This window comes from Halichondria panicea, chromosome 7, assembly GCF_963675165.1.
Source record: "Halichondria panicea chromosome 7, odHalPani1.1, whole genome shotgun sequence".
NCBI classification, from domain to species: Eukaryota; Metazoa; Porifera; class Demospongiae; order Suberitida; family Halichondriidae; genus Halichondria; species Halichondria panicea.
This window is the reverse complement of record NC_087383.1, coordinates 1398799-1415909: the sequence shown is the minus strand read 5'-3', so window position 1 is coordinate 1415909 and position 17111 is coordinate 1398799. Positions and strand designations below refer to the sequence as shown.

The following is a 17111-nucleotide window of genomic DNA, read 5'->3' as shown; positions in this document are numbered from 1 at the left end:
AACATAAAAGGGCAGCCCCACCCACACACACGTGCAATCAACCACAGTAATGCAAATCCAGATATTATGATAGCACATACATAAACAAAAAACATTCATTTGTTTTTTTTCAGAGTTCTCTGTTTCTCAGCGTGTTCCACAATCTTCTCATCCACATGAAGACCCTTCCGCCTCCTCACAGCATTCATGTATCCCCTGGCAACGTTGTCCGAGTCAGCCTTGTCTCCAAAGTGAAGCAGCTCCTCTTCAGTCGAGGGTACCCAGAACGGATCACTGGGAATCACCTGCACGAGATAGAATGTAGCAGTAACTTGTTAAAATGTTAAGACAAAATAGCATACACCAATTGATCAATAAACTGTACACACAGTAGTAGATGAGAAACCTACAGAAACTCAGTATACTATTCGTACAAGAATGTACATACCGTATAGCGCGAAATTTTCGAGGCACTTATATTTCGTGGATTGGCCTCTAAAAGCATTTTCGTTGCACAATGTTCGCGGAATGACTGCTTACCGGAAGCCACGCCTTTAAATCTTGCACGTTATAGCAGGTAAAGAACGATTTTCGTGGACTTAATTTTCGTGTAGGATTGCTAACCCACGAAATCCACGAAAATTAAGCCCCTCGAAAATTTCGCGCTATACGGTACTCTACTTATGTTACCTTAAGCAACAAAGGAATGCTAAACAAGTTGAATTACTATACTGACCTCCCAGTGACTGAAGACGAGCTGTGGACTGGCTAGACCACTCGTCCTCTTTCTCAGTTCTTCTGCAAACCCAAAACTCTCTGCCACTGGAATGAGTGCTTCAACTGAGAACACAGTCGACCCTTCGATCATTTCCTCAGATATAATTCGTCCAACACAACGCCCAATGACACTGTATAATCGTCCCAAGACATCGGCCGTTGCTAGGATACGACAGGTATACATTGCAGCCATTAGTCTAGCTGGTCGAGCCAGAAACGCTCTCCTGCAAGCTTCTTTCATTGACGATATCAACTGGCCAGAAGTTATTTTCTTTCTTGGGGCAAAAACACTTGTAGAGTTTTCGAAATTTTGTTCTCCAGTATTTTTTGATATGTTTTTGGTGTCCAGGCCAACTCTTTTAGACTGACCGTTCGCATCCTCGGTTATCAGCTCAATCTCGTTCCATTCTCGGAGGACAAAGCACACCCCTCGCATCGGCTCCTCACATAACGGACCCGATAGTGTGGCCAATTGAAATCCACTCACAATACTATTATCGTTGTCTCTCAAGGGGCACTTGGTTGACTGGGTCTCAAGAACACTCCATACAGAAGAACGTTGGTACGAAGAAACACAATTTAGTAGAATGTTTGGACCAATGTGTTTCGGCCCAAAGGACCAGATTCGATCGACGGCATTTTCCCATTTGGTATCGCCATGGCAGGGAGATTCGAATGCAGATTTCAAAGATGATTTCAGTTCTAGAAGTTTCTCGATTGTTTCTTGGTTGAGCTTGACTTCACGTTTGCTTGATGTTAGTAGTGCCAATGATTTAAGAAATTGGGAGTTAGTTTCTAACAGTTTTGTGACGTCCTCAGGCAACGAAACAGCCTCCACGTTCAACAACTGAGTCTTATGAGAAGTTGTGGTATTGGTCATTTGTTCCCTAGAATCTTGAAGAGTAGAGAGGCCTGTAATCTCATTCTCGCTAGAAATTACTTCATTCACCATGTCCATTTTTGGAGGGGGAATCACAGTTTCCCTAAATGGAATAATTGGATCCGAAACTCGAACGTCAACTTTCGCATAAGATTTGCGCAGATCGTCGATACATTTCTTGAGATGGACCTCTCCGGCTGTGGCTAGTACATGCTCCCCTGTTTCTTGAACGTACACTTCCACACTCGGATCTGCCTGATTCAGCAATTTCATTCCTTTCACCAGAGCTGGCATGTCGGCAGCGTTTAGGGGTTCTATGGCAACTCGTACTATAGGAGAAGCTGCAAAGACCATGGGCCGAAAAGCAGGGCATGCTAGAGTGCTCGAAATGGTGGCAGATTTGATGATGTAATCCTCGGCTCCAGCTATTCCAACAATGTTTCCAGCAGGAACTTCGTCGACAGGTAGTACTTGTCTCCCCATTAGTATATAGAGATCTCCCACAGTGAAGCTAGCACAGTGTTCTGGGAGGCCTTGCGCAGTATCGACCATTTTGATGTCATCGCTGGGGTCGTAGCGAGGCTGCAAGATGAACAGCTGTTGTCCTCGACGTATAACGCCGCTGTAGACTCGAGAAAACGCCAGAAAGATGGTGGGGTCTTGAATCTCTTCGGAACTGGTTTGCCTCGAGGCACTTGTGGAACTAGGTGCAGACTCTGTAAGAGAAAGGATATGTGGTTAAGAAAACCCAATTGTATATCTAGGAGAGAAACTCCCATATGTACGTCAAACAAAAGTTAAGAATTGAAGATATTAACGATCGAACACTGTCTCAAAATTGGCTAGAAGGTCTATAAAGTTTATAGCACTTACCGTTTTCACGAGTGGCCTCCTCCTCTTCCTGTCGTGCTGCCATCCTTGCCTGGTGGGCCTCCCTGGCTTTCTGTCTACGCTCAGCTATCTCAACCTCAGTCAGTGGTCTGCATTGAAACAATCACACAACATCATAATTATTACATCATACTTGTACGTACCCTAGAAACTTCATTTAGATTTTAAGGCTATCAATTAAGGCTGCCTCAGCACTACATAATAAGTATAGGACATAATAACTATATTCAAGCCTAAACGTACATATATGGAAGATCCTGAATCACAAATGTCGTGGATATCAAAATCTAGAGTTTCTCTGAGAGCTACAGTGAACATACTCACCTGACTTGGTGTACTGGTAGCGTTTGTCTGTCAACAGTGAAGAGTTTCGAGACAAAGATGATCGTTGGGCAGTCCACACTCTTATTGCAAGAGATGAAATCTACACAAAACACAGGGAACTATAAAAATTGCAAATGGAAGAAGACTTGAAGATATCATTAAGGTTATTAACACATGAACATCTCTCCTACATACAGGTACATGTAAGATATCTATCTAGTAATAAAAGAAACTCCAACTGTCCTCACCATCTCTAAGTCTCTGTGTCTCCAGAGGAAAGGAGTCAAAGATTCTTGCATTACTGCACATCAGCTTCTCCACTCTATCTCCAGACAGCTGCTCTGGACTAGGGAGGTGGGCCACTACCATGGATAGCAGTGCCGGAGCCAGCGGGAGCCACTGGTTGAAAATGGCGGCCAAGTGTACCTTGGGGTCGTTGTTGCGTGAGTCTCGAGCACTTATCTTCAACTGCATGCTCGACACGATCTTTTCAATACGCTCTTTATTCCTGTGTGCGTGTGCGTGTGTGTGTGTGTGTGTGCGTGTGCATGTGTGCCTGTGTATGAGGAGGGCTTGCTAAATGGGAGTATAAGTGCTTTGTACACTCAGTGCATACAATAAGTGTGGGGACAACTAAGTGTGTCCAAGTGTTTGGTCTAACACGGTCAGCAGGCCCCTACACAAATAAACAGTAATAAATTTCTTGGCACACAAAACTACACAATAGTATGGGATACAATTTCTGACTCAATTTCGGCCGCTAAAAATACTTTGACAACACAGGCACACTCACTTGCTCACAACCACTGCATCGTACACTGCCCATATATTATCCAGTACAAACTGTACAAACAGAGGTTTCTTGCCCTTGGCCTGCAGTGTCAGAAATGAAAATTACAGTAACAGACGAAATCTCTTTCGAACAACTCGATCTCTCTTACCTGAGCTCCTTTGAATATTCGCTTGCTCTTGGTGTTGAGGAAATAGTCGCCCCACAAGGTCTTGTTGAGCACGTCGGCACGGATACCAAGTTTCTTGGAGTATAGCTCGGCAAAATGGCTGACACTGAACAAGAGAAAACACATTTAAAATCTTTTAGAGGTATATTGTGTTTAATGTGACTATACCTGAAGCCCCACCCATCCAGAGCGGATGCAAACACCACGTTGCCTAACTCAGGGGAAAAGTAAATTGCCGAGTCATCAGTATCTTCCAGACCAGCGCTCCAGTCGTACACCACCTCCTCCTTAGTGGAATCACATGACTAGTGAGATGCAATTAACAAATGGATAACATTATAATCTTACCTCTCCCCCCTCTTGTGTAGAAGCGTCCTTGTCAGTGGAATGATCCTAAACGAAGAGATATTGTTACTGGACGGTTAGTTCCAGTGTTACGTACATGTATATGCCGTACCTTGTTTCCAGTGGCAGCTGCCTCCATGACCTCAGTGGTGAACAGTGACCCAGTCACAGCATTTACCTGCACACACCATCAAACACGGTGCTAGACAATGCCTCCCTCACTATTGGGCTCGCCACATTAATCCGTAAATTAGACGCCCTTTCATCTCCTACATGTCTACTATATACTCCAATCTCTCCCTTGTTTCAATATTTTTTGGTGCCTTCCCCGGCTAATCCTAGTAATTTTTCACAGTGCAAATGCAATTGAAGGAACTATAATATTATAAGTAGCAATCATCCCAAAAGAAAGGAAGCCCCACCCCCTAACATACACTACGCACTATAGCCTCAGGGCATGGCTGGTCTCACCTGTTCCAGGATCTGCTGCAGATGGTAGTAGGCCTCTGTCGGCGAGTAATTCAGCTCCAATATAAGCCTGTCCACTTTATTGATGACCAGACACGGTTTGATCCCCTCCACCCACGCCTGCTGCAACACGGCCTGCGTCTGAGGACACACCCCTTCCAAGGCGTCCACGACAACCAGAGCACCGTCACAGAGTCGGAGGCCAGTAGATACCTCACCCGAGAAATCCACATGACCGGGAGAGTCTATCAGGTTAATCAAATACTCATTGTGACCTGTGAAGAGAGAAGTACATGTATCAATACTCAGAGCAGACTAGGTATTTCAAAGGGCTATAGAAGGTATTTTTTTTAATTGTGAAAATGCACAATCCTAACCCATTATGAAGTTAGCTATAATTATATCAAAACAGATAGAGTTTAGGATATAATTAACATTGCATGTGTATAGAGACTAGTAATTGTGAAAATGCACAATCCTAACTCAAGTTATAAACACTCAAAGTTTGAGATCAAAAGAGGCAGTGTCTGGGAGATATATTGGTAGGTACGTGTGTGTAGGACATGTGTACAGGTAGGTACGTGTGTGTAGGACATGTGTACAGGTACGTGTGTGTAGAACATGTGTATAGGTACGTGTGTGTAGGACATGTGTATAGGTACGTGTGTGTAGGACATGTGTACAGGTACGTGTGTGTAGGACATGTGTACAGGTACGTGTGTGTAGGACATGTGTATAGGTACGTGTGTGTAGGACATGTGTACAGGTACGTGTGTGTAGGACATGTGTACAGGTACGTGTGTGTAGGACATGTGTACAGGTACGTGTGTGTAGGACATGTGTATAGGTACGTGTAAGCTCACTTGTTATATATTGTAGAGCTATTGCACTCGATTTCATCGTGATTCCCCTCAGCTGTTCATCCTCACGATCGTCAAGGTAACGCAGCTACAGGAGAACAAAGCAATTAAACAAGTCTAGCGACGAAATGCACACCTTTCCAGCTTGTCTCTGAGATATTATCCCGTTGCTAGCCACCAGTGAGTCAGCTAGTGTAGTCTTCCCTGAGGGAAGTTACAGAACATGTTAAGTAGTGCATGCACAATGTAAACAATACTTAAAGGACAAAAGCATGACTATAAAGTTTAAACAACACCAGAAGAAAACGGGTTCCCACTAAAAAGCACCAATTAGTTATATTGATATGGGTTTTGTTGACTCGCTAATCAAGTAAGAGCGAAAGATAACGAGAGATCAGAAAGTTTAGGGTTGGGGAAAACAGGAAATGCACTCCACTCTATATATCTGCTAGACACATCACAAGTCCAATTATACAGAGCAGAGCTGCTGTGGGCACACAAGACCATGGCTTATTAGGAAGTTGATAGCAAATACTGCAATTTGCACATGCCACTATAACCATATGTGGAGAGACAATACAGTAGTGTGACATACAATTAACTATTAGCATACAGTCAGATAGCCAGTATAGCATCAATATTTGATAGGGAAACAGAGCTAGTTGTGATTGAACTCAAGGCTAATAGAATTATTATTGCAGCTAGCTTAGACAGTCTTTACAAGGCAAGTCTTGCAACAAGCTACAGACTAGACGGGTCACGATGGCCTGCTTGTATGACAAAAGTCAAAGAGGTAAGTAGATACACACACAGCACTCATACTCTCTGAGATATTGATAGCAGCTAGCTAGCCAGTGTGCATGTTATAGGTTATACCATGGTCCACATGGGCCAGAATGCAGATGTTCCTGATGTTGGATGGAGACTTCTGCAGCCGTTGGACCTTTTCTGTTAGAGTAGCAGTAGAGATCATGCCTGTCCCAGTGATAAATTTTATATTATAGCAAGATGGCCTGGCCGGCTTGTGGAGAGCTAGTAGGCTAATAGATTCGAGTAGATTGCACAATCACCTGCAGCCATGTGGACATTTAATTTTACAATATTAGGCTACTCAGTGGAGATGGGATTTCGTATAATTAGAAGAACAGCAAGGAAAAATCGCTTCTTGGTGAGTTGTGGATATCTGTGTTTGCAGTGGATTGACTGCCAACTGTGAATGCTTACAGGTTCGACGACCTACCGTACCAGTTGTTCTTAATATGGGAGACCTGGAGCCACTTTGCGAGGGCCTGAGCCAAGAAAACTTAGAGGTAATGAGAGCACATTCTATATTTAATTATTCACTACTGTGGAATGTTGACGTATAGCAGCTAGTGTATGCAATGAATATAAGCTGCTAGAGTTGCGCCCTGTGTCCAGTACTAAACATAGTGTGTTGATAGATCTATTTGTTGTAAGGGCTCTACATAGCTGTGTTAGTTTGTACAAGCTACAATGTTGCAAGAATCTCATTTCCAAGTAAGTGCCTCGGTTTGATAGTACATATACATTGTACTTGTTGTGTTTGGAAGTGTTAGAATTATTATATGTGTCTTTGCTTGTTTGTTTTAGGGTCTTATATAAACCTTACCATCACATGATTGGGGTAGTGCTTTTGAGTTATTGAATCTGTAGCTAGTATTTGTTTCAAAACATTCACCTCACAATAAAAATACATCTTTAAATCAGCTAATAAAGTTTCAACATCATTATTATGCCTCACATGACTACAATTTTTATATCAGCATCTTTATTTTGGGGTAATTATCTTAAAGTAGATCTGCTGACTGTTGACAAACCTTTTAGTTTCAACAAAATAACTGAGCACTGTACATGTATATACCTACGTAGACATAATATACAAACTGTGTATGTTATCTAAGAGGCGTTTTTCTGTTTAGCGTGAGCTTATTAACTGTAGCGTACACCACATAATTATGCACACCAATTTCACCCCCCTGATGCTACTTACCCCTATTTAACCCCTCTAGTGCTACTTACCTCCCTTAACCCCCAGAGGAGGTACAACACGAGTACCTCAATTAGGCTTGGTCACGTGCAAAATTCAACGTAGTTGTTGCATGTGACAATTTTAGCCTAATCGAGGTACTTGTGTCGGACCTCCTCTGCCTAACCCCCTGATGCTACTGACCCCCACCCATTAACCCCCCTGGTGCTACATGTACTTACCCCCCGGCCTCCCCCCTCCTGCAGAATGTCTCTGTGTTCCGAGGTGATGTGAACTTACTTCGTGCTGAAAAAGGGGAGGACTCTATAGAGATGGGTGTGGCTATGAAGTACCTGAAGGCAGCTCGATACGACGCCAACAAGGCCATGGATATCTACAAAAATTATCAGGTAAGTTTAGTCGTGCATGTAAGCATACGAGATATGCACACATCATGTGAGCATAATTGAGTAGGTATACAGTATTGTCAGTCTGTGTGGGCTAAGACATTTCTTGGATTTTGTGCCAGCATGGCTACGTATATACCATAATTATAGCGGGTATATTTCGAGGACGGGTATATTTCGAGGATATAAATTTTCACGGAAAAACCAGTTAGAAATGATCATGTAGTTTCAGCCTTTTGGCGTATGCATGCATGCATGCAATAATTATTAATATATTCGTGGGTGTAAATTTCATGGTACATGCTTAATCAGCGACCCTCAACCCTCGAAATATACCCACCCACTCAAGGACCATAACGGATAAGTTATACTACCTGTATTGAGAATGCTAAGCTTCATGCTCTGACACCGTATGACACTGTATGACACTGTATGACACTGGGGTCAGCCCCCACTCTAGCACCAGGTTTACAGTTCTCCACAAGTGATGTTTTGTTTTGTGTGTGTACATGTACCTGCATGTATCTATAGTATAAACTGATTTGCGATTGCCTTTGTCAGTTATTGTATTACAATTGTTTGTGGGCAATAAATAAATTATTGTCTGATAGAATTAGAGGGAAGTAATCATATAGTTACCGTATTACTACAATGTCTTGCGAGAATCAACTTTGCGAATACGAGTGGCTTCACAAAAATATGATCGCAAAGATCTACATACACTGTACAAGTATATATGGCGTCACAATCTTTGCCAGATTGCAAAAGTTACGATAGCAAAGTATTTTCTATTGATTTAGCTCATTCGCAAAGGTTTTTCACCAGCAAAACGTTGTACAGTAAAACCTTGAATATCCAAACACTTTGGTTCCAGAGGCAGATCGGATAACTGAATGACCAGATAACTAAACTATGCCTTGATACACCCTCATACCGTATTACTAGAATATTTTGCAGGTGAAATATCTTTGTGAATGAGCCAAATCAGCAGAAAATTTGACCTTTTGCGTTCTAACTTTTGTGTTCTGGCAATGATCGTGTGTATTTACTAGGAATAATTTAGGTTTTGCAGATTTTATTGTTGCGAATTGATCAACCATCGCAAAGTTTGCAAATGTTTGATGCTCGCAAAACATTCCAGTAATATGGTAGTTGATAAACAGCAGTGCACGTGGGCGTCTACACATGACGATAAACATGCCGTGTCCATGGTAACAGCTGCGTATTAAAGGATACACACATTTTCAGATAAAATTGCCAAGCTGGATAATTGAGGTTCTGTAGTACCGTATATCTTCTAATTTATCGGACACTTCTAATTACCCGGACACTCTTTTGGGCAATTTTCGTTGTTCTAATACAACGGACACTCCAGTACTTTAATATTACATTTGTTCTAAATATCCGGACAATACCTTGAAAAGTTGAGTTACCATTCATAGACGGCAAGTGAGACTTAGAGTGCTGCAGTTAGATAGCCTTTGAGTAGCTAGTTTTAGATAGCTAGTGCAACTATTCAGTCGTACCCTGTTCTATTAAACTTAGCTAGCTCGCATGCAGCTGCTTGCTTGTTCTAATTATTCCGGACACTTCGCATGCTCTATAAAAGTCTGTTCCAATTATACCCGGACAATTTCCAAAATAATTATTTTTTGCTGTCCGATAAATTAGAAGATATACGGTAATACATGCGGTATGTTATTTTTGTTAATAACTTGTCATTATCTTGTTACATCTACATGTTTAGCTTGTACCTGTCTTGTACTTGCAACAAGGCCTAACATGGTCTTCATTATAGTCCTCTTGAAGCAGCCTGAAGACCAGCCAATTCTTAGCATATTATCAGTCCGTACAAAGTAAGGCTTACTGTGCCCTAATATGCCTAATCAAGTTCAGCCATGCATGGTATTGGCACAAGTGACGTTAAACTTGATTAAGTGTACAATTTAATATTGTTTTTTCTGTTGCATACCATATATGGGCAGCTATACTCTCCTCTGATGAATCTATTAACATTGTTTAACATTTTGAGACAATTAACTGTCCCTTTATGGTGTTAGTTTGTAGGGTGTGTGTTCTGTAATGTCAGAGTGTGAGACTAACCTACTCCAGTGAACCACTTAGATTTTAAAAGTCATTTTAAACTATCGTAATTATTATGGTACACACCAGCTTGATAATAATTATTGTATATACTAAAAAAACATTTGCAATGTGAAACGTTGCTAGGATTGGCCAGGAAAAGCACGAAATTCGGCGAGTGCATAATTTCAATCCATTACAACGTCATTCACATAATTATATACATTTTTACTACTCCCATTATTATACCTCCCATTATTATGCTCCCACATACGTGTATTGATAATGAATAACTGTAAAGGTTGTGTGGTTCAATCCATGAATAGGTGTTGTCTGTGGGTGCATTAGTGCATGTCACAGCTGTGGGAGTGTTGACAAGAGTTGCATGAGTTTGTAGTGTGTGTTTAGTGTTGTGCTAGACTTGTCTCCAGCCTGTCTCTTGCAGTGGTATTTGGGGGGAAATGGACCTAGTGACGAGGCTAACACTGTGTCTACTGATACATTGTACACTTACTCATCACACACACACACACACCTCACACACACACCCACATACTCCCACCCACCCTCCACACACACAGAAACATCGTGAGACGTACCAGTTGGACAAACTCAAAGTTCATCGAGAGCCTTTGTGCTCAGAAATAGGATCAAGAAAAATGGAGATTGTTGTGAGTTAAGCCAGCTGGCACCTGCTGATTGTCACTAACTAGCCAACTTGTACCCCTACCTTTGAAGGTGTATAGATGTCAAAAAAGGTGGCTTTAGTAATCTAGGTTCAAAGGGGTAGACCAATATCTAGACTGCATTGTATATGTAACAGCAGTTAACTTTCAAGTACATTACATTACTTCCTTGTACGTTACTTCCCTGTACATTACTCCCCCGTACATTACTTCCCTGTACATTACTTCCCTGTACATTACTTCCCTGTACATTACTCATTGATTACTGTCCCCAATTTATACTACTTACACAAAGCAAACTTGTTTCAATGCTTGCTTTCACTATTGCCTACGCTTGTACACTTAATTTGCACACTCTCTTGCCTTGTACAATATAAATTTTATTCACCATCTGTGAGGGCCAAAATTGTGAAACACTTACATAGAAATGAACTTTTTTTGTTTTTTGTTTTGTCTGTGTTTGAATTCACCACCCCCATCCCCTCAGGGTACGTATGACAGGGAGGGTGCTCCTATCGTGGTGTTCACTGGCTGCAAACATGACATCAAGCATTTTGAGTCAAAGGGTGCTATGCAACTGTTGTTCTATATTCTAGATCAATTGTCCGAGAAGTAAGTCATGTGATCTGGTGCTGTACACACATACCATATTACTAGAATATTTTGCTGGTAATGAGCCAAATCAGCAGAAAAATTGATTCTTTGCGATCTAACTATTTCTGGCAAGGATCGTGTGTAACTACCGGCACTGGTTAAGGTTTTATTTATGCGAATTGATCAACACTCGCAAAATTCGCATATGTTTGATGCTCGCAAAACATTCTAGTAATACGGTACATACATACATACATGTAGTGGCTGCAATCAAATAATTATTATAGTAATGGCACAATGTTTCACAACACACGCTAGGGATAGTGTAATATCAATATAGTGTGAATGTTTCTATTAATACGAGGTAGATGTGTCTTTGCTTCCTCTAAACAGTCTTTATGCTGAAGCCTCTGGTACTGCCATATTTAGCTCTCCCCCTTGTTTATTTTGTCGTGTGTTTTCACTGTGATAACTTTCAATTTAAGTAGATACTGTTTGTCATTAGGTGAAACTATTTGCCAACTGCCTTAAGAGGATTGTTTTGTGCTTAGAAAAACATCCTTGAAGTTACTGATAGCAGTGGTAGCTAGCTCTGGTAGCTAGCTCTCTAGTTTGTCTCTGAGCTAGGTAAATCAAGCTGTGCTTACTATATATACCTTAGTGCTTGCTCCCAAGTGAATCTGTGTGTGTGTGTGTTTTCGTGTGTGTAGTGACTCTGTAAGATCACTTGATTCAAGTAATAGCTGTAGCACTACAGCCAGTTTGCAAATAGTTTATCTTCTACTCCACTCCCTCTTCCCTGCAGTGAACAGAGTCAAGAGTTCGGTGTTGTGTTTCTTATGGACTTGAGAGACACATCTCTCACTGCCACCAGCTACATCAGTAACATACTCTCCGTGCTTAGGGTAAGTCACCCAACCTTCTGCTGTGTACATGCACAGGAATGATTTCTTTTGCATGTCTCTGAATCAAAAATTGCTTAGCTTGTTGATGATATGTTTATTTCAGTGCTTGGTTTGTGTGAATTATGCTTATTGACATCATACCCCCCTCCCCCAGGACGGCTACCCCCTGTATGTCAAGGACATCTACTTCATTGGTACTCCTCCAGCCATTAAAAAGAGCCAAGGCATTTTGCGCTTCTTGAAACAAGAAACTCTGAAGGTATGTACATGTACGTGTTATCATTGCATCCAGATGTTCGAGTATCTGTAGTGAATACAACTAACCTATACCGTACATTGTGTAATTGTTTATGTTTTCTCACATGTGTTTAACTTTCTCTATATACGTACACACACAGGCAAAACAAATTACCCACTCGGAACTGTCACTGTACTTTGACCTTGCCTGCCTCCCCCTCTCTCTGGGTGGCACCTACACACCTGGCAAAGAACCTACTTATCCGTTCTGTTCGATTAAGACAACTCGTCCAATGGCAAAGCGAAATCTAATTGTGAGATCCTCGGCCGCTGCTGTTGACTCTTCGAGAACAGTGAACAGTTTAACTCGAATGTTTGAAACTAACGATACCACCGAGCCTCAAAGGCCCACCCCCTCACACAAGCCACTCCCACCCACACCACTCAAACAGAAAGCATCCTCCCCGTTCACAAAGAAATCTTCATATCACGGCAAACCATCCAATGGCCATCCCCCCACACCACCTGTAAAGCCGTTCAAGGCCCATTCGATCGAAACACCATCAGAGAAACAAACCGACGATGTCAGCAAGGGGAGAGCAGCTCTAAAACCTCCGAGCAATGGCAATAGAAAACCACTGTGTGCATCTACTAGTCATCCCGATGTACTCAGTGATGAACGTACTGAACAGTCACCAACTTCAAAACGAAAGGGCATTTCAGCTCGCTTCTTCAAGAACAGGAGTAAAGATGCTGAATCGAAAGCCTTTGTTGCTTCGACGTCAGTGAGTAGTAATGTGTTTAAGAAGAGAGTCAGTGACGAGGTGTTGACAGCTAGTTGCTCGCCATCCATTCATCAAAACTCGAGGGGAAGGACTGGTTCTGATGGAGACAAACCAAATCGAGGGAGGAAAGCTCTCATACCCGTCCAGCTTTCCAAAGGAGGGGAATCCCCCTCTTTGGACCAGGGGCAGACATCTTTGTTACCTCCACAACATTTGGTGCCTAGCAAGCCACCTGCAAACAACAGCAGTAGTGCTGAGTACGAGGAGGTGGCTTGTAGACCGTGGGAAGCGATGCTGCCTCCAGAATCTCCACACAAGAAGACCAGATCGTTCGATCGCAGCATGCAATCAGAGTATAAAAACGTTGTGCCGCAAAACTTACGAATTTCAGAATCAGCCGATAAGAACGGTCAAGACACCATTCTCGTACAGCCAAGTGGCATTATTGCCCCCTCCCCCCAACTGTATCAGAATGTGAGTATTCCCTCTTCCAATTCCCATGTCCCGGGTCCGAGTAACCATCGTGCTCCCCCCGTTCCAACCATTGCCCCTCCAGAACCACCTGTGTACCAGGAAGTTGGTCAGAAATTAAATCTGGTTCCAACACAGGGCGGAGCATACGAGGAAGTCAGTTTCAAACCCAGGCCAGTTTGTAAAATATCTGATGACGGCTATATTTCAGATGACGATACGTTGTTCGGCAAAGATGGACCACCCGGCGTACAGGCAGTGATTTATGCCAACTTCGGGCCTGATGAAGGCAATCAGTTGATGACTTTGGAGGAGCTTGAGAGACATATCGATAGCAAAGGGAGGAATGGTCTGGCAGAGGAGTACCTCAGGATCAAGAATGAGCCTCTTAGTGGGCGCTACACCGTTTGCAGGTATTAATATTATATAGTGTGTGGTAATGATCATTCAGTTTGCTTGTGTAGAGCTTTTCAATACATTTTGTAGTGCACATAATTTTTGACGAAGCCTTTCCTTAATTTAATAAATTGTACTCTTTGTTTGAAGCTGACTAATTATTGATACAAACTGTTCTTTCTCCTCTGCAGACTCAAGTATAACTTGCCCAAGAACCGTTACAAAGATGTGGTCTGCTACGATGAGACAAGGGTGAAGCTGAAGTCACACACAGGAAAAGGTGCGGAGGGCTCAGATTATATCCATGCCAACTACGTCAATGGCTACAACAAACCAGAGGCCTTCATCCTCACTCAAGGTTAGTGACATGCATGCACTAAGACCTTTTTCTTTTTTTCCTAGGGGTAGCCCCTTTAATATAATACATAACATGCAGTGACTACATGTGGTTGTCAGTGTCTTAGATGTATTTACTTATGATGCCATAGTTTGCAAACTTAATGAAGAGATTATTGTAACGAATAGAAAGATTAATTGTGAAAATTTATGAGGTAGTTTGCATCAAAGTTTTCAGTTTACTTTGTTAGATAGCTTGCCAAGTCAATGGAGCCTACACTTTATTTTTGTAATGAAGTGAAAGCTTCATATTTTACATTCTCATTAACCCGAGGCGTGTAGGCGGCCTCGGTTACAGTAGTCTGTCAGTCTGTCTGTGTGTGTCTGTCGCTCAGTTTGGCTTACCTGGTGATTTAGGCATCATGATTTGTACGTAGGGAAACTTGTAGCATTAAAACTAAGGCTTAAAATTTGGCAGATTTTGCAAAGAAGTCTTTGTTTTGCAGAAAAGGCGAGCTAAACCTAAGAAGCTTTTTGCGTACTACTAAACGCGGCTATTATTTGAAACATAAACCATTATAATTAGGTGAGGCTATTATTCGAAACATAAGCCAATAATTACTGATTGTTTGTGGAAAAGGGTCGATACGATAGAAAGCTGGAATTGTGTCTGGTTTGTCTCTGTGACTCTGGGATCCTACTCCAGGAGCCATACTTCTCTGCATGAGACTCCAGGCTTCTTTGCTGTGATCTTAGTCCACAGTGCATATAAATATCCTGTTCTCAAATGTTTCAGCATGCCTCCAGTCTGGTTTAGCACCTGAGTTGCTGGTGCTACACAGTTCAATAAGTCATACATGATAATTATTCATCACTACATGCACTGCATTATATAACTCTTCTGGTTTCTTTATAATCATGTCATGTCATCAGCCGAGGGTTTGCACTTTAGTGCTCTAGTTTGTATAGTGATGAGAAAATACATACTAACTGTGAAAATTGATGGAATGTACTGTTTAGCTAGCTAGCTCTGTCATAAATAGAAAACTTAAAGTCTTATAGTATATAATATACCGTATATGCTTGATCAGGAGCCGCGGCTACTAAACGTTTTATTTTGCTGGAAGAGGAGGCTACAATTCGAGAGAGGCCACTGTTCAAGAGCGGCGTTTATTAGCTCCAGCTAATTCAACAACCTTTAGTTTGTCATCAAAAGTTCTTTTCACCTGCATAAACTTCAATCTGCCATGAGAAAATCTTTGTGAAGCACTATAACAAGCTGCTACTTGTACCCAGAAGCTACGTACATGTAGCTAGCTGATAATTTTTTTGCTGCCTCGTGCAGAAATGCTAGAGTCAAAGTTCCCTGAGGCTACTATTTGAGAGCGGCTACTAAATGTTTCATTTTGCTAGCAAGGGAGGCTACTATTTGAGTGCGGCCTTTATACAAGAGCGGCCTCTGATCAAGCATATACGGTATGTATTATATAATATAATATTATGTACACACACAGGTCCTAAAGACAAGACAGTGGCGGACTTCTGGCGAATGGTATGGGAGAAGCAAGTGCATGTGATTGTCATGGTGACCAAGTGCGTGGAGATGATGAAGAGAAAATGTGCTCAGTACTGGCCGGAGAAAGTCGGTACGTGTGTCACCCATCAAAAAATCACTGTGGAGGTCACTCAGATACAGATGCTGGACGGGTTTGAGCAGAGGACACTCAAAGTGGCTAGGAAGGTATTTGGTAGAGATCATTAGTTCTGTTGGTACAATGTGAGTTTGTTGTCTGGTAAAGCATCACTATTGTTTGTCAGTGCAACTCTACTGATTTGCTGCTGGTGGGTGGGTTGCTCTGTTGTTGTTTATTGATGTCTTATTGCTTACATTAACTCACATTAATTTTATTACTAGTAACTGCTACTGTAAACTATAAGCAAAGAGACATCATTCTTGTTACATCATTTAGGTAGGGCATTTAGGGGGGAAAGATTTTGATCATCTGTGTTAGGGATTTTTCAGTTTTCCCTTTAGGAAGTGCTTATTAGGGCATTAATTTTAGGGGGGAAAGATTTTGATCATCTGTGTTAGGGATTTTTCAGTTTTCCCTTTAGGAAGTGCTTATTAGCCTCAAGGCTTTGTATGGGTTGACTCTTCCCAGGCATCCATAGCCGAACAGTCTAATCCTCTGAACTGGGTATTGCAGATTCTAATCAGTTTACTCTCATGCCTATGCAGGGTGAAGAACGGACACTCACCCACTTCCAGTTCTTGGCCTGGCCCGATTATGGCGTCCCAACCAGCGGAACTAGTGTCCTCAATCTACTGTTTGCAGTCCGTGAAGCTCAAGCCAAGATCGCTAAGAACAGCAGAGATTTCAAGCACCGTTATGGTCCTCCTATACTGGTCCACTGCAGTGCTGGTGTGGGCAGAAGTGGAGCTTTCTGTACACTGGATAACACCATCGACGAACTGGCTGATAAAAGGAGGGTGAACTTGCAAGGGATTGTCAGGAGAATGCGATTGCAGAGAGCCTATTCTATTCAGACGGAAGAACAATACGAATTTTGCTACAGAACTCTTCTAGAGTATGCAAAAACTCTTAGTTGATTTGTATGCAAGGTTGCCATGTAATTTTTATGTTGGGTTTTGTCAATCAGCAACTTCACACAATAATTTTATCACTATAGCAACGTATGTTTGTTTATTGATTGCGTCATGAATCGTCATCACTGTAGTGA

General features: G+C 42.0%; 2 protein-coding genes across 5 annotated transcripts; one reads left to right on the top strand and one right to left on the bottom strand.

Moving 5' to 3' along the window:
- Positions 1 to 42: 42 nt before the first annotated feature.
- LOC135339005 (elongation factor-like GTPase 1) lies at positions 43 to 6814 on the bottom strand. Of its 2 annotated transcripts, none has more exons than XM_064535094.1 (14): positions 6360 to 6814; positions 5620 to 5687; positions 5487 to 5571; positions 4627 to 4898; positions 4268 to 4333; positions 4159 to 4203; positions 3979 to 4094; positions 3793 to 3916; positions 3645 to 3724; positions 3100 to 3359; positions 2852 to 2951; positions 2510 to 2616; positions 716 to 2352; positions 43 to 284 (listed from the first exon to the last, which is right to left on the bottom strand). In XM_064535094.1, the coding sequence occupies exons 1-14, from the start codon at positions 6454 to 6456 to the stop codon at positions 96 to 98; spliced, it is 3246 nt and encodes a 1081-aa protein (XP_064391164.1). In that variant the 5' UTR covers positions 6457 to 6814; the 3' UTR covers positions 43 to 95. The 2 variants fall into 2 exon arrangements, with proteins under 2 accessions (XP_064391164.1, XP_064391163.1); XM_064535093.1 differs by having other exon boundaries at positions 3979 to 4097; positions 6360 to 6813.
- Positions 6066 to 17107, top strand: LOC135339007 (uncharacterized). 3 transcript variants are annotated; one of them, XM_064535099.1, is made up of 12 exons: positions 6066 to 6276; positions 6590 to 6651; positions 6710 to 6793; positions 7737 to 7880; positions 10541 to 10630; positions 11133 to 11257; positions 12045 to 12144; positions 12299 to 12403; positions 12543 to 14050; positions 14225 to 14391; positions 15884 to 16110; positions 16609 to 17107. In XM_064535099.1, the coding sequence occupies exons 1-12, from the start codon at positions 6246 to 6248 to the stop codon at positions 16978 to 16980; spliced, it is 3015 nt and encodes a 1004-aa protein (XP_064391169.1). In that variant the 5' UTR covers positions 6066 to 6245; the 3' UTR covers positions 16981 to 17107. The 3 variants fall into 3 exon arrangements, with proteins under 3 accessions (XP_064391169.1, XP_064391170.1, XP_064391171.1); XM_064535100.1 differs by lacking the exons at positions 6066 to 6276; positions 6590 to 6651; positions 6710 to 6793 and adding an exon at positions 6841 to 7001; XM_064535101.1 differs by lacking the exons at positions 6066 to 6276; positions 6590 to 6651; positions 6710 to 6793; ... (1 more) ...; positions 10541 to 10630; positions 11133 to 11257 and adding an exon at positions 11716 to 11866.
- The last annotated feature ends 4 nt before the right edge of the window (positions 17108 to 17111 follow it).

Excerpts from the sequence above, each read along its gene's own strand:
- LOC135339007 (XM_064535099.1), top strand. The coding sequence starts at position 6,246 with ATGGCCTGCTTGTATGACAAAAGTCAAAGAG. Across the intron at positions 12,404-12,542 it reads TGAAACAAGAAACTCTGAAG|GCAAAACAAATTACCCACTC; the intron begins GTATGTACATGT and ends GTACACACACAG. Across the intron at positions 16,111-16,608 it reads CACTCAAAGTGGCTAGGAAG|GGTGAAGAACGGACACTCAC; the intron begins GTATTTGGTAGA and ends ATGCCTATGCAG.
- LOC135339005 (XM_064535093.1), bottom strand. The coding sequence starts at position 6,456 with ATGATCTCTACTGCTACTCTAACAGAAAAGGTCCAACGGCTGCAGAAG. Across the intron at positions 3,917-3,978 it reads CTGGATGGGTGGGGCTTCAG|TGTCAGCCATTTTGCCGAGC; the intron begins GTATAGTCACAT and ends TCTCTTGTTCAG. Across the intron at positions 2,617-2,851 it reads CTACCAGTACACCAAGTCAG|ACCACTGACTGAGGTTGAGA; the intron begins GTGAGTATGTTC and ends GTTTCAATGCAG.